The sequence below is a fragment of the Meriones unguiculatus genome, chromosome 10, assembly GCF_030254825.1.
Source record: "Meriones unguiculatus strain TT.TT164.6M chromosome 10, Bangor_MerUng_6.1, whole genome shotgun sequence".
Lineage (NCBI taxonomy): Eukaryota > Metazoa > Chordata > Mammalia > Rodentia > Muridae > Meriones > Meriones unguiculatus.
The window spans coordinates 82,566,267-82,590,044 of NC_083358.1; the positions used below are offsets into that span (position 1 = coordinate 82,566,267).

The following is a 23,778-nucleotide window of genomic DNA, read 5'->3' on the forward strand; positions in this document are numbered from 1 at the left end:
CAGCCGAGCTCTTCTGTTCTAATTCTCACTAGGATCAGCATGCTTATTTATTGTACATTTTTCCTATGGATAGACAAGGAAGAATCAGCGAAGCTTACTCCAATCAGGAGGAATTCTGAGTAGTTGATGGCTGGCCAACAAGCAGAAACTCTGCACCACTCACAAGTTGTCGGCTCTAAACGCCCAGAGAATAGTTCCAGCCTGCAGCGCGCGGAACATTTTGGATACATTTTTCCATAATCGGAAACAGATTTAGCACGTTAGCCAAAAGTTGATGTCATTATCTTTCAAGATTGCCTTTCACAGTCTTTTGAAACTAAACTCTTTAGGGTAAACCAGTATTTGTACTGATTATAATAACAAGGTACACGCTGTTTAGAATTACACATTCCATCCATTTTTAATGTTAGTTTGTGTGACATTTTTCTTATCACTGTGTCTAAAAATCTGGCAAAAACGTAAGGGTTTATTCGGGTTCATGGTCTGAGGGGCTAAATCTATCACGGAGAGAAAGACACAGCACCTGGTACAGCTTGGTTCATGCTAGCAGAGATGGGTAGCAGCTGTTTTTTTTTTTTTTCAGGGCACCAACCAGGAAGCAGAGAGGGTGGGCTGAAGGCAGTGCTGGGTTGTAATGCAGGAAGCCCTTCCCTTCTAGACATCCATGTTTTTAGGCAATATCTTAACAGTGAACCTTTGTTGAACAACAACAAATTATATGCGTGCAATATACAGTGGCCCAGAGTAAATATTCCCATTCCAAAAGAAAATAATAAAAAAATAAAGATTGAACCGAAGTATTGAATGCAAACCCCACAGGACAAACTCTGAGTCCATATCTATCACCTGAGGCTCATGATGGCATCATGCAGGTTCCAGCAACGTTAGATAGTTTGATTTCTATCACTATGACAAAGACAACCACCAAAAGCAACTTGGATAGGAAGAGGCTTCTTTGGCTTACACAATCTTTACAGTCCATCATGAAGGCAAGTCAGAGCAGGATCTCAAGGCAGGAAGTAAAGTAGAGACTATATATCTCAAGCTGACCGCAGATCTTGAGATTCTTGACTGAGTTGCACTGGAGGATCAAAGAAAGAGGGTCACTCAAGGATAAATTAAGGCCTTTCTGGCAGCAGGGAGATCCAGCCTCTGTGAACTAAATGTCGAATAGCCTCAAAAAAGCATTTTTATTCATTGTTACACAAAAGTTGATTTGGGGGTGAAACAAGTTCCTCATACCAAAGCCCCTTAATCTGTATGTTTGGTGAAAGAAAAGAGCACACCTCTGCAACTCTTACTGGGTACTGTTTGTAGTACTCAATAATGCAAGACATTCCAGGTGTGGTAGGACTGTCTTGTGACCAAAATCATGCAAGGCTGTAAAGCTTCTTCAGGAAAACAACTCTATAGATAATAGAAAACAATCAGTGTTTTCTACAGTGATTTCTTCAAGGTCAAAGCACGTCAAGAAGACAACCATTTCATTCTAATGTTTATCCTAGATAGAAGATTCTATTAGGCTTCCTGCTAGAGTTGATCATACAGTGCTAGTTTTGAAGGCATGCAGAACACAGACGTTACATGGTCATGAATGCTACTCAGAAGTTCCACAAAGCCATGCAATTAGCATGTAGCAGAGTCAGATTTCCTGGAGGGAGGTCCTAAGAAACTGTTGTGTGAACCTGTGAAAATTAAACTTAATTTAAAACAGAGACCCCCAAGATATTGGAGATGTCAGGAAGATTGGAGGGAGTCCTGGCAGGGACTGAGTGTTACCTATGCTCTGCAGAAGAGCTGTAGAAGCCTGTCCTACTTAGACTTAATTTTTTTAATGCCAGTTTGCTGTGAGGCCGGTCATGTGAGAAGGGGAGGCTTCATTTGAGAACATACCTCTACTAGATTAGCATACAGGCAAGTCTGTGGGGCATTTTCTTCATTAATGATTGATGCAGGAGAACACAGCCTCTAGTACAATTCTCAGTAGAGTCCTTGATCCCCCTTTAAACCACATGGGTAGGTTTTTCTTAAAGCAGAAGAAATTTTTATTTCTTTATATTTGTCTGCCTTTGTACGGTGGCTCTGCTCCTCCACACATTGTCCGTAGTTGCTCATTAAGTGCTTAAGAGGGCTTCTGTGCCTCACATGTCCAAGCTTCTCCACATTCCTCCCCAAAAGGAGTTTGTTGTTGTTTTGATTTTGCCTAGACAGGGTCTCACTATATAGCTCTAGATGTCCTAAAACTTTGCTAGGTAGATCTGGCTGGCCTCAAACTCAGAGATCCACATGTCTCTGTCTCCCAAGGGCTGGGATTAAAGGTGGGCACCATTATGTACGTCTCCACAAGTCAGTTTCAAGGCCCTGTGAATTACAAGGCCAAGTCCACCACAGCAATGGCCACACTTTCTCAGAACAAATTTACTTGATTAGTTACTTTCTCATTGCTGAAAGTAAATACTTGACAAAGAACAACTTAAAGGAAGATTTATTTTAGTTCGTAGTTCTAGAAAAGAGAGTCTATCATAGTGGGGACATGAGAGGAGGACTAGTTTAGGTTTTCTGGGAAGTGGGAGAGCAGGAACATGCAGTATCAGTTTGTTAAATGGCAACAACCAAAAAGGAGAGTGCTCATGAAGCAAGGCTCTGCTATTACCTATTAGACACACTTCCCAGCAACCAATCCACATACTACAGCTAAACCCAATCTCCCAAAGAAATGCCATTAGGTAGGGACAAGTGTTCAAAGTATTTAGGGGACATTTCATATTCAAACAACAGTTTTTATTATTATTATTTTTTACAGGTATTTTGCTTGTATATATACATGCACACCAAATGCATGCTTAGTGTCCATGGAGTTCAGAAGAAGATACTGGATTCCCCTGGAAGTGGGATGGTTGTGGTTGTGAGCCTCTGTGTGGGTACTGGGAGTCAAACCTTGGTCTTCTCAAAGAGCAGCCAGTGCTTTTAACCAGAACTCTCTCTCCAGGCCCAACACATATTAAAAACAAAATAACAACCAACAAACCACACAGTAGTCTCCTAATACAAATCTGTTTTATGTAGATCAAAGCTCAATAGTAGTTTTTAAATTAAAAAGCAAAACTTTTATTTCCTTCTTAGGCCCAAGAATTGTACACGCACTTAAAATCCAAAACATATAATTGAAAATAAGCAGGACTTGAAACTGTGAAATCTCTTCCAATGTAGTTTTCATCATTGCTTCACCATAGACCTCACAGTGCTTTTCTCATTGCTTTTGCTATTTCAAATGTAGGTTTGGACAGGAGACAATATTCAGCTTTTAGGTAAACAAAAGACAGGGTTAAATAGTCAGGCTTTTTAATTTGAATGTGAAATATCACAAAACCATGTGTTCTTTAGACATCAGAATGAGCCTCAAGAAGTAATTTATTTATAAATTGGTTTCAATTTTTACAAAAGTTGGACAGATTTCTGATTCCTATGTGCAAGCTATATACACAACTGTTTTACTGTCCTCGCTAATCTATTAATTAGAATTTCATGGTGCATACAGCTGCTAAGTCACTGTCCATTTTGAGCTGCTTTAAACTATTGCCACAGACTAGGTCACTTATAATAAATATAAACTTACTGGCTCATGGTTCTTGAAGCTGGGAAATCCTAGAACAAAGGATGGGGCTTGGGGGAGTGTCTTCTTGCTCTGTCATCCATAGAAGAAATCAGGACAGAGGAAACGAGAGAAGGAAGGAAAAAAGAGAAAGAGGGAGGGAGAAGATTCCCTCCAAACCCATAGTTTCACAGTGAGCCCACTTTTGCAAGGATTCATCAAGGATAAAATGCTGTTCCTGTGACCTGCCACCATTCTTTGTTTTCATCCCTCAGTGCCGTCACATGGGATTAAATTTTCAATACCCCTTTTTCCCAGAGACATATTCAAATGTAGCACACAGTGATCTGTTTGAATTTGGTTTCCTTTTTTTTAAACACAAGACATTTTTTATTTTTATTAATTATAGTTTATTCACTTTGTATCCCAGCTGTAGCCCCCTCTCCCATCCCCTCCCAATTCCACCCTCCCTCCTTCCCTCTTCTATGCTCCTCCCCTAGTCCAATGATAGAGGAGGTCCTCCTCCCCTTCTATCTGACCCTAGCCTATCAGGCATCATCAGGACTGGCTGCGTTGTCTTCCTCTGTGGACTGGTAAGGCTGCTCCCCCCTCAGGTGGAGGTGATCAAAGAGCCAGCCCCTGAGTTCATGTCAGAGAGGGTCCCAGTTCCTATTATTGGGGAACCCTCTTGGACACTGAGCTGCTATGGGCTACTGTTCTGCCCAGTTCACGAACCCCAAAAGACCAGGAATAAACAGACTCCTCTGTAAATACATGAGGTTCTTTTTATTGTAAATTACAAGCTGTAGCTTACCCCCCCCCACTGTTGAGAACCCCCACACACACACTCAGGTTTGTTGGGTGATTTAAAGATTCTGATCCCTTCCACCCTTCCAGCATGCCCAAGAAAGGGGCGATTCCTGCGTGGCAAGCATCTATTGGTCAAAATGCTACATTTTGAATCAATTGGCTATAGGAAAGTCCCCGGACCATTAATGACCTGGTGTCCCTCCCTAGGGGGATGGGCCAGTTTTCCAGCAACTGTATCTCTAGTGGGTGGGGAAAGATTTCAGTAAAATGGTTCTTTCCCTCTTTAAGTTGCTAGACTTCTCCACCCACCTAGTTCAGGCCTTAAATAATAGCTGCTAATTTTTAATATTTTGGTCTCTCACTACTTCTGTGCAGGGGTTCTAAGCTATCTCCATGCATGGTCCTTGTTTGATTATCAGTCTCAGAAAGGACCCCTGTGCCCAGAATTCTTGGTTCTGTTGCTCTCCTCGTGGAGGCATTGGATTTCCTTTTAATGGAATGCTTAATTTTACTAAATCTTCCATCCTAATGACTTTTGCCAGCTGCTGCAGTAGTAGTGCCTTTAGAACAATTCTGGTTAAACTCGGTGGGTCTCAAAACAAAGCAAATGTAGATAAACCTATCACCAGCCAGCAAAACAAAACAAGTAACCCCAAAGACATGAATTTGGTTAAGGGATATGTGGGATGAGTAAGGGATGCACACATATGACCCTTGTGTAGCGTCGATGACTGGATGTACAAATAAGCATGTACAGAATCTACAGGTGTACTGACGCAGTCTAGTTTTTTTAAAAAAAATTCTCCCGGTAGGCAGATTTTAAGAGGTATATTCCCTTTCTTTGTAAAAACCGCAACAATTCTCCGATGGATCCCAATGGCTTCATAAGGACTCTAAGATTGTTTGGATCCACTCGTTATTGGCCCAACTTTCATGAAGGAGGGCAGAATTCACTGTTATTTTAAAAGGATAGCATGTGTTAGAATAGCTGACGGAATGGGAGGAGCTGGCATGTTCAAATATTTTTTTGATCTTTGAGCCTTCGCAGACTTCAGAGCCTAGAGCCTGCCATAAGAAATGCTCAGTGAGTACCTCGTCCCATCATTGGCAAATAATTTAAATCAGCAGTCATGATTAGAAAGCAATACAAAGATGTTATGAATTAACACCGTATATTCAAAATATTTTACAGTATTTTTTTTGGAAATGAACATTTTTGTCATATAATTCTACCATTATGCAAGGATTTTGTTTTGGTTTTGGCTTTTTCAAGAGGGGGTTTCTCTGTGTAGGCCTGGCTATCCCGGAACTCGCTCCGTAGACCGTGCTGGCATCGATCTCATGGAGATCCGCCTGCCTCTGCCTCCTGAACGCTGAGAGTAAAGGCTTGTCCCACCGCCACGCTCTCCTTTATTTTTTATTTTTTGTACAGGTTTCACGACGTACTCCCCACAGTCCTGGATCCTCCTGTCTCAGCCCCCGAAGGCAGCCAGTTCCTGCTGTCCTTATACAAAAGCTCGCTAACTTGCCAAGCTACTGAGAGAGGTGAGCCAGAAAAGCACCTGGGCCTGAGCCCGCGCCTCCGCCCCCTCTGCATTCCTCATTGGTCCGTATCCTGTGACGTCATATCTGCGGCGTCCCGGAGGCGGGACTTCCTGGCCAGGTGTAGGCAGTTTCTGGCGCGCCGGAAGTCCCTGGTGAGGGACGGGAAAGCCGGCCCGTCGGAAGCTCTGCGGAAGCCAGCATTTCCTGTTTTAGAAGGAGAGTTTGTGTGTTAGCGAGCGCCAGCTCTGTCGGGGTGGTGAGGAGTGGGAGCTGGGGCATGGACAGCCGCCTGCAGGAGATCCGGGAGCGGCAGAAGCTACGGCGGCAGCTCCTAGCTCAGCAGGTGTGCGGGCGGCTGGGAGGGATCAGCAGTGCGCGTGCGCGGCCAACCCTGCCCGCCTCCCCCCCCCCCCCCGCCCGCGGTTTTTGTCAACTTTCTTCTGCCCTTGTCAAGGTCTTTGTCCCGAGGCTTTTATTCCCTATTCCCCCCATGTGCCTGTCAAAGTCATTACCTAGAACAGCCAATACTATTTTGGGGCTTTAAGGACCCACCGTGGTGGCACGGACTTGAGTGGGAGTGGTGGGGGCCGACTCGGCAATGGTCGATTAGTGCTAGATGTTCATACAAGGTCAAGTAGCTTGTTACCCTCTTCCTTTCATCTTCGCTAGTTAAGCAGTGTTTCGTTTCTTGCTTTTCTTCCAAGCCACAGCTAATTTTTATTTTAAATTACGTGTTTTTGTCTCTGTGTTGTCTGTGCACGTGAGTACAAGTGCCAGGGGTGCCGGATCTTCCTGGAGCTGGAGTTATAGGTGGTTGTGAGCCTCCTGCTGTGAGTGCTGGGACTTGAACTCGGGTTCTTTGGAAGAGCAGTGCATGCTTCTAATCGCTGACCATCTCTCCATCCCAGCTGTAGATTCTTGAGATTGGTCTTGAAGGAAGTTTGTAGTTTTTTTGAGATCCCGTCGAAAGACTCATGGAAGCAACCTGAGAGTAAACTTTAGATTCTGCACTTAAAACACAATCATCCTGCAACAAGTATTTGAATTCTTACTTTGTAATTATTAGAAACAGGAAGTGTTATGTTCACTTACTAAATTAGGAACAGGTTTCCAAGATTGTGTGTCTCCTGGCCAGTCCTTACCAGAGAACTGACTGAGATTTGTCCCTCCAAAGATTGCTTTTCAAACCTTTCATTGAAGCTACAGGATGGATATGGAAGTGCTTGCCGGTTGGTAGTCTACACGTGCAGAAAGCACATATTGCTGGTTTTTACTTAAAGTCTGAGGTAGTTTGCATTGCAGCGCACACATCAAACTGATGGAAGGAAATGTTCAGAGCCTTCGTGAGGCATTTTCCACTGCTAAATCTTGGTTCCTCAAAGAATTCTGTGACTCGTACTCTGAGATGAGAATTACAAATAGGACTTAGTCACAGGACGGAAATTAGAAAACATTCTAACTGTAGGAAGTGAATGTTCTGTCCTCTGACTAAAAAGAAGTAGAATTTTGGGGCTGGGAAGATGGCTCAGTGGTTAAGAGCACTGGCTGCTGTCCCAGAGGACCCGGGTTCAATTCCCAGCACCCACATGGCAGCTCACAACTCTAATCCCAGGAGCCAACACCCTCACACAGGCATACATGCAGGCAAAACTCCAATGTGCATAAAATAAAAATAAGTAAATAATTTTATAAAGATTTTTATGGAGGAGTTGAAATTGATGAGCATTTCATGTATTGGAAGAGAGTTTTCATTGGAGAAATGAGGGCAATCATACGAAGTGGTAGATTAATTTGTTTAAACTCAAAGCTGCTAATTTGTATACCTTCTTGCTCTGGATATAAGGGACTACTACGCACAGGTTTTGCTTGTGGTATTCTAGGAGTCCCTGAGGCTATTCTGTGTCTTTAGTGTGCCTTGGGAAGTTTTCTGTGAATTGGCTCTTTTCAGCTTAGCCTTTGTGTACATTTGTTGCTTTCTGCAGAATTTCTCCAGCAGCTACTCAAAGTTGCCATTTTAAGCTGTTAATAAATGTTATTAAAAATTAAGCTTTAATAAAAATGAATAACTTTTTGCGAGAGCATGGGATAGAATACAATGTATATACAGCTCATATGGCATGCTTTGCTTTTGGGTTATTGCTACTACTTCAAGTGTTTTATTCAAAATTGGCCAAAAGAAGTCATCTTAATTTCAAATATAACCAAATGCATAAAGTATTTTCCAGCTGACAAAGTCATTCTTAATTAAAAAGCTATTCTTCCTGTTCACTTGCAGTTTATCTTGCAAGCCTACTGCTACTGTTATGGGCAGTGTTGCTTTTATAAAATATTTGACATATTAAAATTAGCAACACATGTTGCGTGTACGAACAGTGCATTGTGACCTAATTTTTGAGTTTTTTGCTTCCTAGTTGGGAGCTGAAAGTGCGGATAGCATTGGTGCTGTGTTAAATAGCAAAGATGAGCAGAGAGAAATTGCTGAGACAAGAGAAACTTGCAGGTAAGTTGAGGAACTTTTTTAGTGACATGTTTATGGTGTGAAAGTATCATTTGCTTAATTTTTTAGATGTGACTTATTTATTCATGAGGGTTACTGAGCGGGAGTGAAACACAGTCTGATCTGTAGCCTTGAACTTGCAGCAGCTCTGCCTGAACCTCATGAGAACAATGGGAGTCACCCATTGAGAGTTGTTGTTGGTTGTTTTTTTTTTTAATGAACAATTAATTTGTAGGTATGAAGGTGTTGTTAGGAAAATTGTGGAAATGGAGTTTTTGGAAACAGTTTTTTTGTTTGTTTTGTTTTGTTTTTTTGTTTTAACAATTACAAATATTTATTCTTTTTTATTATTATTAATTACACTTTATTCACTTTGTATCCCCCCATAAGCTCCTCCCTCCTCCCCTCCCGATCCTACCCTTTCTCTCCCTTCTTCACACATGCCCCTCCCCAAGTCCACTGATAGGGGAGGTCCTCTTCTCCTTCCTTCTGATCCTAGCCTATCAGGTCTCATCAGGAGTAGCTGCATTGTCATCTTCTGTGGCCTGGTAAGGCTGCTCCCCCCTCAGGGGGAGGTGATCAAAGAGCAGGCCAATCAGATTATGTCAGAGGCAGTCCCTCTTCCCATTACTATGTAACCCACTTGGACATTGAACTGTCATGTGCTACATCTGTGCAGGGGTTCTAGGTTATCTCCACAAATAGTCCTTGGTTGGAGTATGAGAAGCAGAACGACACACACGGTATATACTCACTCATATAGACATAATAACATAGGATAAAGCTACCAAAATCTGTACATCTAAAGAAACTAAGAGGGAGGACCCTGACTAAAATGCTCAATCCCCATCCTGAAAGGCAAAGAGGATAGACATCAGAAGAAGAAGAAAACAGGAAACAACCTAGGGACCTGCCACAGAGGGCCTCTGAAAGACTCTGCCCTGCAGACCATCAAAGCAGATGCTGTGACTTTATGGCCAGTTTTTGGGCAGAATGCATGGAATCTTGTGTAAGAAGTGGGAAATAGTAAGAGCTGAAGAGGACGGGAACCCCACAAGGAGAGCAATAGAACCAGAAAATTTGAACACAGGGAACTTCCCAGTGACTCATACTGGAAACAGTTTTTAATGTTAAGTTTGAAATTATGAAATATTTTACTTTCTGGAAACACTAAGTTCACATTTGTAAAGTAGGTAGAAGTAAAATGTTACACTGAGAATTAGCTTGCATATCCTAAATAATGTTAAATTATAATTTTATGAAAGTATAAAAGAATATACTTTAACAGTGCCATTCGTCTGATAATTCAGAAAGCATTTCATCATTTTTGTTTTCTAGTTTATCAACTTTGTTTACAGTAGAGCATAAAATATATAGAGTTAGTATAAATTATACATAGTTTAAAAGTTTTCATAATATAGCCTTTATAGTTGCTGTTTTTTCACTTGGTTGTTTTCTTATGAAAATAAAGCTACAAATTATTGCTTTTGACTTTTTAGATGATTTATAAGCTGGATAAATAGATATTTATTCAGGAAACAGTTGTTTTTTGTTTCTATAACTTCTTAATAATGCAAGCAGATCCAAATGGCACCTTTTGCATCACACAGTAGTGTGATAGTATGGTTTAATTTTTAGGGCTTCTTATGATACCCCTGCTCCAAATTCAAAACGGAAATGCCTGGATGAAGGAGACACAGATGAAGACAAAATAGAAGAATATAAGGTAAGTTGAAAATGAGATAGTTTTATGCCTGGTTAAGAAAAAAGTAAATCCTTCTAATCCATTCCTCTCATCTAGAAAGCTCAACTTCAAGATGTGCTAAATCCTTATGAGTAACTTTTATGTTGTCGTACAGTTAAAGCCTTGAATCAGTTTGCTCATTTTATGTTAAGCATATGTGGCTTACATATGATTATGTATATAAAACACTGTAATTATTGGCAAGTACTGGTTAATCTTTTCAGAACAGCAAAATGATAAGTATATCATAAACTTTAGAAGTGCAGTAGATTTTGAGGGGCTTCAGCATTCACTTGAATGACATTATTCCATATTAACAGCACAAGAGAGTATAATCAAAGTATTTTGACAACTCATGGGTCCCACAGCAGTTTTATTTCCAAAAAACCCAAGCTAAACCTCTTTTGTTTTAATATGATCTTTTATTCTTTTAGAATTTTATTCATGTGTATTTTGATCATGTTGACCCCTAATTATTCTGCATCTATTCCACTTCTCACTCCTCCAGCATCCCTTCCAACTTCATAGTCATATCTAAAAACCATAGTCTGTCTGTGCTGCCCATAGACAGACGAGTGCGTAGATATTCACTGGACCATGGTTGACGTACCAAGAACCATACCCCTAAAGAAAGGAGCTTCCCCTCAAGCAGCAATCAGCTCTTAATGGCTTATCAGCGAGGGATGGGGACTCATGAATCCCTTTACCTTCTGTGATGGCATGTTGACCAGCTTGATTTTTTGTAAGCAACCAGAGCTACTGGGAGCTTCTGAGTTCAGCAGTCTTGCATTGTCTAGAAGATACTGATTCATCTATGACCTCCCAAAACTCTGCCTCTTAAAATCTTTCTACTTCTCTTTCCCCTTTTCTTCTCTGTTCCCTGAGCCTTCAGGGCAGCGTGTAATATAGATGTCCATTTATGGCTCTGAATATTCCACAGACACTGGACACTTGGACCAGTTGAGTCTGTATTATCTCCCACACTGCACAAAGAAGCTTCTCTAATGAATAGTGAGAACTACACCAATTCTTCCGGGGGCTTATGAGCGCCCCAGGCATTAAGTCATGGTTGATTTACAGGCAGGCTTCCTTCTTGTCTTGTGGAGTGGGCCTTCATTTCAGTCAGAAATTGGTTGGTAGCCCTCATAATATTTATGCCTTGATTGTACCATATACATGCCTTGCAAGGCTGGCTGTTATTATATCATGAGGTTCACAGGTGGATGCTCATGTAGCGCTTTCCAGCCTTATAAAGCTAGCCAGCAGGGAAGAAGCTCTCCGCTTGGTATTGGCTGGTTTCTTCATGTCGTGTGACTAAAGAATGTGTGTCTTTAGCAATAGGATCTACCGTCAGCTTCTGGTGGGCGACCAAGAACAATGGCAATAGCCTATTTTGGGGGTGTTCTTGGTACCCGTGACCAACCACTCAAGGGGAGGTATCCCACACTGGCACTGGGATTTTTATTTGGCAACCCATGGCTTCTGGAAGGACCATTATCCTCTGAGTAGGGTAACTCAAATTAAACTTCATTTTAGGTAAAGTTGAAGACTTTAATGCAGTGCTTGTATAAACATATCCGAGGGGAAATAAAACACTGAGCCATAAGATAACAGTAATTCAGTATATGTATTCATACAGATGTAATAGAAAAATATAGATAAAAACAATAAATGTATTTTTTTAATTGTTTTTTTTTAATTCAGGGTTTCTGTGGGTAACCCTGGCTGTCCTGGAATTCACTCTGTAGATCAGGCTGGCCTCAAACTCAGAGACCTGCGTGCCTCTGTCTCCCAAGAGCTGACATTAAAGGAGCATGCTGCCACACCCAGGTAAATGTATATATTTTAAATATTTTCTTGAATTTCCGTTTTCAAGGATGAACTAGAAATGCAGCAGGAGGAAGAAAATTTGCCATATGAAGAAGAGATTTACAAAGATTCAAGCACCTTTCTTAAGGTAAAATGAATTTTTAAGCTTAGAGCTGTTTTTATTTAAGCATTGTGCCTGAAAGGACCTACTTTTCTGTAGTTTTTCAGTTTTTGAGAGATTTTTGTAATAAAATAAAGATCTTAAATTACTCAGGAAATATTCTTCTGATGGTTAGCTTGTCATAATACTGTATTCATATCAATAACTATTTGATAATGTTGGTTTCAGTTGTATTTTCAAATATTAGTGCTTTTTTTTCAATCTGTCATACTTTGTATGGTTTCATAATAAGAACACACAAAGCTAGTGTATCTGCCATCAGAATGTATACTGTTATTTAATTTTGATCATTTCTTTAGGGAACGCAGAGCTTAAATCCCCATAATGATTACTGCCAACATTTTGTAGACACTGGACATAGACCTCAGAATTTCATCAGGGACGTAGGTATGTCAGTTTTATTTGGACTGTCCTGCTGTGAAGTATTGCTATATGCATGTGATTTATGCATTTTGTAGATTATGTCTAACAAAACTTTTTTCAGGCTTGACTTCTGCCCTCCATTCTCTTGTCTGTCCTCTGGTCTACCTTCCTGTTCTTTAAGCAATGCTATGTCTCTGTTTTGTTTTTTTGTTTTTTGTTTTTACATAATTTATATGCCTTATAACTAACCCATTGAAAAGATATAATTCAGTGTTCTTTTATTGCATGCCTAGCCTTCTCGGAACCATTACAGCAATCGGTTTTAGAACATTTGCTTCTCTAAGGAAGCTTTGTACCCATTAGTGAGACCACATTCCTTCCTTTATCCTTCCCTTGGGCTTAACCGCTGATCTACTTTCTTTCTGTATAAGTTTGGCTATTATTGACATTTCATATACTTGAACTCATACAACATGGGGCTTTTGTGATTGTGGTTTTTTACTTAGCACAGTGTTTACAAGGGTTTTTATACTGTGGCATATATTAACCCTTTCATTCTCAAACAGTAGTTCATGTGGTACGTGAATATACATGCACACGTAGGTTTTATTTACTCCTTCGCTTTGAAGTTATAGATTATTTTAGGTACTCATGTAAAAAGTATTATATGTCGTGCATTCATTTTCTCTGACCTATACCTAGGAATGGAATTGATGGGTCATGTAATTGTTTAAAAAAAATTTAATTCTTAAAAAAAAATGTTAATTCTGTATTTGACTTTTTGAGGTACCACCCCCAAAGTTTTTCAAAATTGCCATGCCATTTCACATTCCTATGAGTGGTGTATAAAGATTCAAATTTCTTCACCTTCTCTGTTACTGTCTGTGTTTTACTGTAGCCACTCCAGTGAGTGCTAAGTATGCCATTGTGTATTTGGTTTTTGTTGTTTTGTCTTATTGTTGTTGCTGTGATTTTTTTTTTTTAAGCTGTGTTTTCTGTCTGTGAGTGTTTTGTCTGCATTTAGCCTGTGCATCATTTGCATGCCTCTTGTCCTTGGAGACCAGAAGAAGGCTCAGGTCCCCTGAACTGGAGTTACATTGTGGTTGTGAGCCACCATGTGGATGCTGGGAACCACATGGGTCCTCTGCAAGAGGAGCAAGTGTTATTAACCAGTGAGCCATCTCTCCAGCCTCATGATGTTCTTTTAATAAAGATTTATTTGAGAACTTTGTTTGTAGGCATGGTATCTCCACCCCTCAAGCTCTTCCTCTGCTCCCCATTGGTCTCTTCTTTAGCTGTTGTTGTTACATGTATGTGCATGTGCATCCATTTAGGATTGCTCTTAAGTCCTTGTGTCCCAGGTTAAGTATATCCTGTGTGGTAGTTTGACCCCAGAAGAAACTAATTTCCCTGTCTCGGGGTAGCACCAAGTAGAACTCCCCATGTCCATGTAGGCAACTGGTATTGCCATTATCTGGTCTTGTTCAGGCAACCATATTGTTGAGAGTTCACAGTTTGCATTTTTCCTGTTGTGCCTAACACCATGTGTGGGGGCCCTCTGGCTCTTAATACCAACAGGTGTCCTGGCTCTTAGAATGCTTCCACTCCCTCTTCCTTGATTTTCCTTGAGCCTTAGGTGTAGGGATTGTGTTGGAGTTGGTCCCTTGTTCTCTGCCTTTTGACTAGTTGTGGATCTCTGTACTAGTCTCCATCTGTTGCAAAAAAAAAAAAAAAAAGCTTCTTTGGTGTGGGAGTTTAGAATACAGTTAGAAACTACATTGGTTTAGAAAAATGACAGCAGCAGGTTCTCTCACTCAGGTCTGTGATCTCCAGTCACGGTAGTTGGCTAGGATTTCAGTAATAAGCATGAATTCTCTCCTTTTGTGAGGGCCTTAAGTCTAATTAAATATCTGATGATTAACCCCAAATGTAAGTGCCAGTGTTATAGGATCATGGGTATCTTGCCAAGCCAATCATTGTTGTGGTTCATAGGCTTTAATGCTGAGTAGGACTACCATTTGCTCCTCTCCCTCGGCACCTTGAATGGCACCCTTTGAGTCCTGAGAGCCAGTCCTCAGGGAGGAGGCTTCCAGGTCAGTTCCAGGTTGATGCCTCCACATCCCGATTCCAGACTGTGTGGGCTCAGTGCGGTCTTAAAAAGTTTAGACGAGGTTGGTGCACAAGATGTTTATGAGTTCTTTTCTTTTTTTAAATAGTCTCATTGGGTAGCCCAAACTAGCCTAAACTCTTTAATCTCCCAACATGGACATCCTTTTGCCTTAGTTCATAAATAGCAATGATTATAATCAAGTCTGCCATCAGACCCGTATTCTTTGTGGTTTTGATTTATATTTTCTTGGGAACTAATGATAAGCTTAGCATGCCATAGGCATATTGGCCACTAAATATATTTTAAGAAATAACCAAATAGTTTGCTTATATTGTACCTTTTTTTCCTTTTTCCTATTTCATTATATTTTCTGTATACACACATACAGTTTATAAATATTTCTCCACATTCTCCTACTTGTCTTTTTAGTTCCTTGATAGTATCGTTGTAGCACAAAATTTTAAATGTGATATTAAATTTTATCAGATGTTAAGCATCATCACTCCTGAAGAATTATTTATTTGTGAGTTGTGTGTATTCTTTTACTCAGTACTAAGGCTTGAAATCAGGGCCTTGTGTAAGCAAGTACTAAGGCCTATTTCATTTTATTATTTTGAGAGTGTATGTGTGACTGAACTTCCTATATGGCCCAGGCAAGCCTTCAACTTGTCGTCCTTTTGCTTCAGCCTGTTCGGTGCTGAACAGGCTGAAATTACAGAAATTGCAGGAAATTCCTGTATGTTACAGGAATTTATAGAAATTACAGGTATATTCCTGAAATTTACAGGTATATACCATCATGCCAGGCTCTGATTTTAATGTTTCTATAAGAAGAATTTGAAGATAGCATTAAAAAGTTATAATAAATTTTATACTCATGTTTGAATATAGACTCCTTCATCTCTTCAGATACCTGCTTTCCAAACATAAAGAAATATATGTATAAAATTATTATTGTACATTGAGATAAGATTATTATGTTGGTCTATTTTGAGTCAAATGAGATTTTAATTAAAACTGAGAACTAAAATACCTTATGTTGAAGCAACAAAAAAAAAAAAAGCCTACTGAATATTTTTTATGATAGCATGAGGAAAGGAACCTGACTTTTCCAAGATCTTAATGCCAAGAGACAAGGAACAAGGCTGATAGTAAATTCTCACATACCAAACAGGATACCACAATCTATTCATCAGATCATCAGGGAAGATATGTCTCAAAATATTCCAGGTTCTACCTATGTTTTGTAGATGATAAGGGGCTGACTGTTGTATTCAAACCTGAGAGTGATGCACTTTTCAAAGTTTTAATTTGAAATGTGATCTAAATCACTGATTGAGGGAGCTTTACAATTTTTTTCTGTTTTTACTTTAGGCCTAAAGACTTTAGGCTTTTCAAAATATATTTATTATTTGTAATTAGGTATATGCCCCTGTGTGGGGGTGTATTCACATGAGTGCATGTGCCCTCAGAGGCCAACGGGGGTGTCAGATCTCCTGGACCTGAAGTTACAGGCAGTCATGAGCCATCTGATGGGAATGCTAAGAACCAAGCGTGTGTCCCCTGGAAAGCAGTAAATGTTCTTTCTCCATCTCTCCTGCCCCGACACTTAGTTTTTAAGATAAGATGTTTATGTAACTTACTTTCTTACCAGTGTAAAAATGAACTACGAATTTTAATTTAAATTGATAGTGAAGGAAGACTCATAACTTTTGTATTCATCAGTGTTAAGTTCAGTTGAACTGAAATTTAGAATTTACTATTTTTTCCTCCTTAGGTTTAGCTGACAGATTTGAAGAATACCCTAAACTTAGGGAACTCATCAGACTAAAGGATGAGTTAATAGCTAAATCAAATACTCCTCCTATGTAAGTAGTTCAATGTTTTTTCTTTCCACCTCTGACTTCCAGGATCAGCCTATTTATTCTATAACTATATTCTTTCTTATTTTTAGTAAAGCATATTATTTTGAAACTGGTGCTGGGTCTGTAGGGGCTTCTCATGTAGTTTTCTAGGTAATCTGGGTAGTTTATGAGTTCTGACTTACAGTCTTCATCTGTAAAGTGGAGATGCCCTGCTTGGGGCTGGGAGCACTTGAAACTGCCTTAGAAAAGCCAGGCTCATTATGCATTGCTACATATACTTGCATTTGGCTTCTGAGTTGTGGAATCACTGTGCTACATGGGCGGGCCCTCCCTACTCAGTAGAGCTTGTACTGATGGCTGTGCCTGTGACCTGGATGATAGGAAAGTCCTTGTCCTTCAGAGATGACAATTGCTTATAGCCTGTGATTTTTTCAGCACTAAAAGCCCCCAAGGGCTTAAAAACAAAAGGAAAAAGTGTCTTGGGCACCAGTAAGATGTCTTGCATAAGCAAAGGTGCTTCTTGTCCAGAGATGCATGCCAGATGACCCGAGTTCAAAATCCAGACTGTGTAGAGGTGGAAGGAGAGAACCCACCGCACAGAGTTTCCCTCTGACCACCATATGCACATCATGGCCAGTATCATCCCCCTCAGTAAAAATAAATAAAATGTTTTCTTCAGAAATGTCCTAAACTTAGAATACTTCCACGCTGTGTGTAAGTAACTTCATTAAAGGCTAGTAGTAATTTTCATTACATAGTGTGAAAACACCATTAATGTAAACATTTTTATCAATTAAAAAGGTAATAAAAGGAAATCATGTCCATATTTAGAAACTCCTAACAGAGTAATTTGATATTTAGAGGAATATCATTTTCCTAACCTAATTAAATAATGATATACTCATCCTAATAATAATAATGTAATATAAAAATTAAAATAGGTTAGAGATCACATCTGAGTGTAGCCTTTCAGTAAAAAATGAGATAAGATTTATTCTGGATATACATGTCAAGTAATACAGTTTTTGCTTTGTTGTAAATATGTCCATGTCCTAAGGAAAATATTAATGACATCTGCAGTAAAACAAAAGACCTACTAGAAGCTATGTAGTAAAAATCTTGTTTAGCAATAATTTTCCAGTAATATTGGAATTTCCTCCCTTACTTCCAGAGATATTTCAAAATCTTTTTCCCCTTTTTGTCAGGTACTTACAAGCCGATATAGAAGCGTTTGACATCAGAGAATTGACACCCAAATTTGATGTGATTCTTCTGGAGCCTCCTTTGGAAGAGTACTACAGAGAGACCGGCATCACCGCGAATGAGAAGTGCTGGACATGGGACGATGTACGGCGGAGCTCTGTGTTGTAATGAAGTGTTTGCCTTTCAGTGAGCACGTGCATATTTGACCTAAAGGACACTGCACTGTGGTTTCTTAGGCGCTTAGTCTTCTGCTTGACAGTGCAGTAAGGGTTTGAAGGTTTCAGTGAGGTTAGTGACATCATCTGATTGGCATAGGAGCTGGACTAGAGGCCAGTGAGTATGAGCGGTGGGACAACAGGGGACTTGCAGTACTCACCTGTAAAAGAAGAGTCCGTAGTTACCCGGGCAGAAGTGGTCCTCCTACCTCGGTCACCCAAACTGTCTGTGGCTATTGACATATGACATTTCTTTTTGTTATTAACTTTGGGCTCTTTTAACCTCTGATTAACTGTTTATTTTATTAGCTTTGTGGTAAAATGCCATCATTCTGTAAATCTAGTTTTCTATAACTCTTTCACTTGAACATATATGAAAACAAGTATTTGTGTGTGTCTTTTTACACAAGTATGTGTGTTGCCTGTATATGGAATAACAAAGCAGTATCTTATCAAAATAATTTCAGGCATAGAATTTATTTTCTGCGGAATGTCCTAGAATATTACTTATATAGAGATCCTAATAGTTATTCTTTGGCTTTATTATAAATCTTGTGCAATATTATTTTGTTTTCTTCTAGATTATGAAGTTAGAAATCGATGAGATCGCAGCACCTCGGTCATTTATCTTCCTCTGGTGCGGTTCTGGCGAAGGACTGGACCTGGGAAGAGTAGTAAGTTGGTGTTTGTTGTTTTCTTCTCAGTTCTTTCTCAGATGGATTCTTAAGTTAGTTAGGAAAAAAAACATAATATGTTTTGCAAGCTACGAGATTAACATTCTTTTACTTTTGGCTTCTTGGTTAGTTTAAAAATACAGAGAATTAAAAACATGTAATGTGGTATATCACATTATATATGATATTTGGCCACAGTGACAAGAGAGGTCACCAATGCACTATCTACAAAATATATTTAACATCTGCACTATGCCTCATTTCTTCTGTGTCTGCTCTGAAGTTTGGTACCCCTCTAGAAGATTTCTTAATTGTGGTTATTTTAAGTATTCCTCTTAAAGATTTGAATTTGAAATTATTTCTAGTGTTTGCGAAAGTGGGGATACAGAAGGTGTGAAGATATTTGTTGGATTAAAACCAATAAAAACAATCCCGGAAAGACGAAGACTCTAGATCCAAAGGCAGTTTTCCAGAGAACAAAGGTATTGCCTTTTTTATCTTGTTTTCTTTATTCTCATTTCTCAAACTTTTCTAAATTACTATACACTGTGAAATTAATTGCAGTGGCAAGGCTCTTAGGCTTGTAAAGTAGCATGAGCATTATAGACATATACCCAGGTAAACTTCAAAGTCTCTCCTTCCCAGTCCTGGACCAGTGTACACTACGAGACAGTGTGTCCCTGTGTATTGTAAACTGGTGTAATCGAAGTTAGGTTCAGTGACACACCTGACTTCTTTAAACTCAGAAAGAAATTTGAATGGCGCTCAGTAGCTGACCAGTCAGATTCATGTTTGTCTGATCTTACCTTCTTTTTCTGTACAAGAATCACTGAGGACTTCTGCTGCGTATAAGTCTATATCACTAGTTTAAGCTGAAAGAATTTGTTTATCACTCTTTGGAAACCACTAGATGGAGTACCTGGCTTACTAAGTCTTCCTTGGACTAGATCATGTACAGGACAGGATTTAGGACATCTCCAGGTTGGTGAGGGTGTGGAGTTGCTGAGAGGGAGGTGTGCCTGGAGGCAGACTAAAGTTCCATCCTCCTTACCGTGTCGCTTATCATAATAAACATACCGTAAAAAGTAAAGCACTTTCCCTAACTACACGAACCGCCCAGGCAAACGTTTGAACCCAGGAGGATCAAACTATAAATTTATAGTTTATTGGTGAGAAGTATAAGACTTTGGATTCATATCTGAAGTTGAAGTGCCGCCTTTAATCATTGGGGTGTGTACTAATGATGTAGATTGTGTCATAACTGAACTACTGGAGACAGAACTGCAGTGGGGAAAAGTGGAGAGCTACGTGGTTTCAGAAATCCCAGCATACCTGTGTCGGAAGTGAAGTAGGATTTTGAAAGTATTTGAGAGACTATAGAAGGGGAAAAAATTTTTTTTCCCATTTATTTGCCAATTGCCTATCAGCCAGGGATGTAGGCTTTCCTGTCATAATTTTACTGTAAAACCATATCCCAGTAGTTCATAGAAATGAAGATTGTTTTAGAATTGAGGACATAAATTTTAAATGCTATGAAATGTGATTGTTGGTAATGAGAGTTAATTGGTCTGCTCTGTTATAGGAACATTGCCTTATGGGGATCAAAGGAACTGTGAAGCGAAGCACAGATGGGGATTTCATTCATGCTAATGTTGACATTGACTTAATTATCACAGAAGAACCTGAAATTGGCAATATAGAAAAACCTGTAGAAATTTTTCATATAATAGAGCATTTCTGTCTTGGAAGACGGCGTCTGCATCTGTTTGGGAGAGACAGTACTATCAGGCCAGGTGAGACCTCAGATTTGAAAAGATGGTTTTGTTACCGTTCTTTGAGATGTGGGTTTTAAGGTATAGGATACAGCATTGAATAAAATAAAAGTGTGAAATATTTGATTCCTCTTCTCTATACTTCACATGTGAGCAATTTTATCTTAGCAAACTGAGAAGGCAGAGATTTCCCATACACTCCATGCATACTTCCCCTTGTCAGTATTTCTCGCATAACTGTACAAAGTCTGTAATTGATACTAGGATTGATATTGGTGGATTTAGATAAGTTCGTCATAGTGTGTATCAACCGTTGTGATATTACTGAGTATTTTACTGCCTAAAAGTCCTCTGTGCTCCACTTAGTTTTGACACCTCGTAATTATAGTATTGGGTTAAAGTGTGTTGTTTCTGTACATGTGTATAATAAGGTTAGGATAATTGTTGGAATTGTACCTCAGTTGTCCTTTGTATTGGGAAAATTTAAAATCTTCTGCGCTATTTTGAAGTAGTCAATTATCACCCGTAGTTAAACTATGTGTTACTATGTAATGGTCCTTACTGGTTTCTTTAATGGTTCCCGCCCTCTTACCTGACCTTTTGTAACCACTGCTCTGTTCTCTGCATCTTTCAGATTCACTTTTTGTTTCTATCTATAAATGAGAATATGTGGTATTTTGTTCTTTGTCTGACTTATTTCAGTTAACATAGGGCCCTCCAGTTCCATTACTGTTATTGCATGACATCATTCTCTGTATATATGACATTCAGTTTATCCATTCATCCATGAGTGGATACCTACGTTGCTTCCATATCCTGTTTGTGTGAGTAATACTACAGGCAGGTTTTGGTTCCTTTATATATGTACCTCAGGAGTAGAATCTCAGTCATATGGAGTCCTTGTTCTGTTTTTTTGTGAAAGCTCCATGCTGTGTCCGTAATAGCTGTTCTAATTTACATTTCCATCAGTAACGTGTAGGAGCTCCCCTTTCTCTGCAGCATCTCTAGCCATAGTAGTTTCTTTTCTCTTTGATCATAGCCATTCTGACTGGGATGAGATTCTGAGTGGGGTGAAATGATTGTGCTTTTTGTCTCCTTGGTTATTAATGGTGGCATTTATTTTTCCATATCCTTGGCTAAATATGTATCTTCTTATGAGAAAAGTCATTGCTCATGGAAAGATGGCATGAGGTGGAGCAGAGAGGCTTTGCTTCAATTCTTAGGACTTAAGAACTGAGGATATGTTGTATAAGAGAAAAAAACATTTTTTTCAAGATTTAATGCGAAAGCAGCAGCCCCATTTTTATAAGTAGAAAAGATATATGTATATACTTTATTAAATTTTAACCTGATCCAAACATTATATTTTAAAATAATTTTTATAAATGATATTCTAACAGTATAATATGTGGACCAGTAACAGTGAAGATGACATTTTACAAAAGCTATAATCACAGATGAGAAGCGAGGAACATGCATATGTACCCTTTTATGATATGCCCATGGGTGTTGTACACTTTTTATCAGAGATTATGGCAGTTTGTGTAATTGAGTCATCTTTAAGAATGTGTTAAGGATTTAACCTAGGCCCTAAAAGACCAATGAAAGAGAAAGGAGATGGAAAGTCTCATCAGTTTCTTTTCCCCCTTTATTTCAGGCTGGCTCACAGTTGGACCAACACTTACAAATAGTAACTACAATGCAGAAACATATGCGTCCTATTTCAGTGCCCCTAATTCGTACTTGACTGGCTGCACGGAGGAAATCGAGAGGCTTAGACCCAAGTCGCCTCCTCCCAAGTCCAAGTCTGACAGAGGCGGTGGAGCTCCCAGAGGTGGAGGACGAGGGGGAACTTCTGCCGGCCGAGGTCGGGAAAGAAATCGATCCAATTTCCGAGGAGAAAGAGGTGGCTTTAGGGGGGGTCGTGGAGGCACACACAGAGGGGGCTTTCCACCTCGGTAACTTTAAAGACACTTAACAATGTCCCTTATGATCTTTGTTTTGGAGACTTGCTTTAGAACTCACTCCCAGCTTGCATTTGGCTTTAGTTTCTCATGCTGCCAGAAAGATCAGAGCCACCCTTACCCCCACCCCCTAGGTCCTTGCAGTTGTCACAGAGACTGCACTTCTGCTCTGGGTAGGTGAGTCTCGTACTTGCAGTAGCACAGATTGCAACACTCAGACACTGACATGACTGGTTTCAGCTAAGGCTCTGGCTTCTTGGAAATAAATGAGCAGCAGTTTCTGCATCTCCGAGGAGCATGGCAGGAGATGGTGCCGTGTTTCCTTGCCACGGCTGAAACAGCAACAGGAGAATGGGAACCTGGGTAGAATAGAATTTAGAGGTGGTCAGCCTCTTTGGGCCTTAAACATTTTCTTGCTGAAACACTAAAAAGACAGACCATTTTCCCCTTATGTTTAAATTCTGAAAAATAACGTGAAGTATCATTTGAGTACTGAAGACTTGGAGAAATGAAATGGTATCACTTCCTTCTAGATCTGACTCTTGAGGGGCTGGAGCCCTCAGGGTAGGTAAAGGAAGAGGTAGAGCTTACTAGATTTAAAAACAAAACCCAAAGCTTATAATGTAAATTGTGCAACTACAGAGGAGTCATAATCATGCTTCTTAAGAAGCAAGGGAAGGTAGGGCTGTCATGTGGACTTGGACTGACCTTCTAAGACAATTCGTATTTCTTAGCAAAGGTCAAAACAGACTTTCTGGGGGGAGGGCACAGTTTAAACTTTTTAGAAAATAAATGCTTGATGATGAAGAAATGGCATCTTTGAAGTTGTTACTGAAAAAATTTAGGTAAAAGCAAGTACAGAAAACCCTCAAGGATACAGCTTGGAAGATGAAACTACAGTTGCCTTTTATTAGACTATGTGGTGCAGAAGTCTCCATGGGGCTGGTGGTCAGATCTCTTGGCTGTAGAAAGCATCATGCTGTTGTCTTTCTACACCTTAACTCATGTTTGAATGGATGTGGATATGCTGGATGAGATGATACATTATTGTTCTTGGTAACTCCTTTTTTATTTTGCTTTACCTTTTCTAATAAAACTTTAAACCTTTGAAATTAGTTTGTTTTCCTTACGTGCAATTACTATTTTTACCAAATAAAAAGGGACCAACCTAAAGTGAAACTCTTCCCTTGGGTTGCATTTGAGTGGCTGTTCTGTTCTACTTGTCAGAGATGGGCTTATGTGATAGCTACGGAACTCACAGTTTGAAGGACTTACACTTTAAATGCTTGAAAGATTTGGCTTTTTTCAATCAGTTGGTGGTGCTTTCTAGAATAACCTTTACATATCACAGGTGGTTAGAATATTTGCTGTAATGGTGTTTTAATTTCAGTAATTGTAAATTATCCAAAAGCAAAACTGTATGGCAGATTTGAC

General features: G+C 39.6%; 1 protein-coding gene across 1 annotated transcript; it reads left to right on the forward strand.

Moving 5' to 3' along the window:
* The first annotated feature begins 6,081 nt into the window (after positions 1-6,081).
* Positions 6,082-23,456, forward strand: Mettl14 (methyltransferase 14, N6-adenosine-methyltransferase subunit). The gene is made up of 11 exons (XM_021658550.2): positions 6,082-6,290; positions 8,359-8,447; positions 10,083-10,170; positions 12,065-12,145; positions 12,478-12,565; positions 16,429-16,519; positions 17,722-17,863; positions 18,516-18,608; positions 18,974-19,090; positions 20,191-20,401; positions 22,038-23,456. The coding sequence occupies exons 1-11, from the start codon at positions 6,225-6,227 to the stop codon at positions 22,340-22,342; spliced, it is 1,371 nt and encodes a 456-aa protein (XP_021514225.1). The 5' UTR covers positions 6,082-6,224; the 3' UTR covers positions 22,343-23,456.
* Positions 23,457-23,778: the final 322 nt, after the last annotated feature.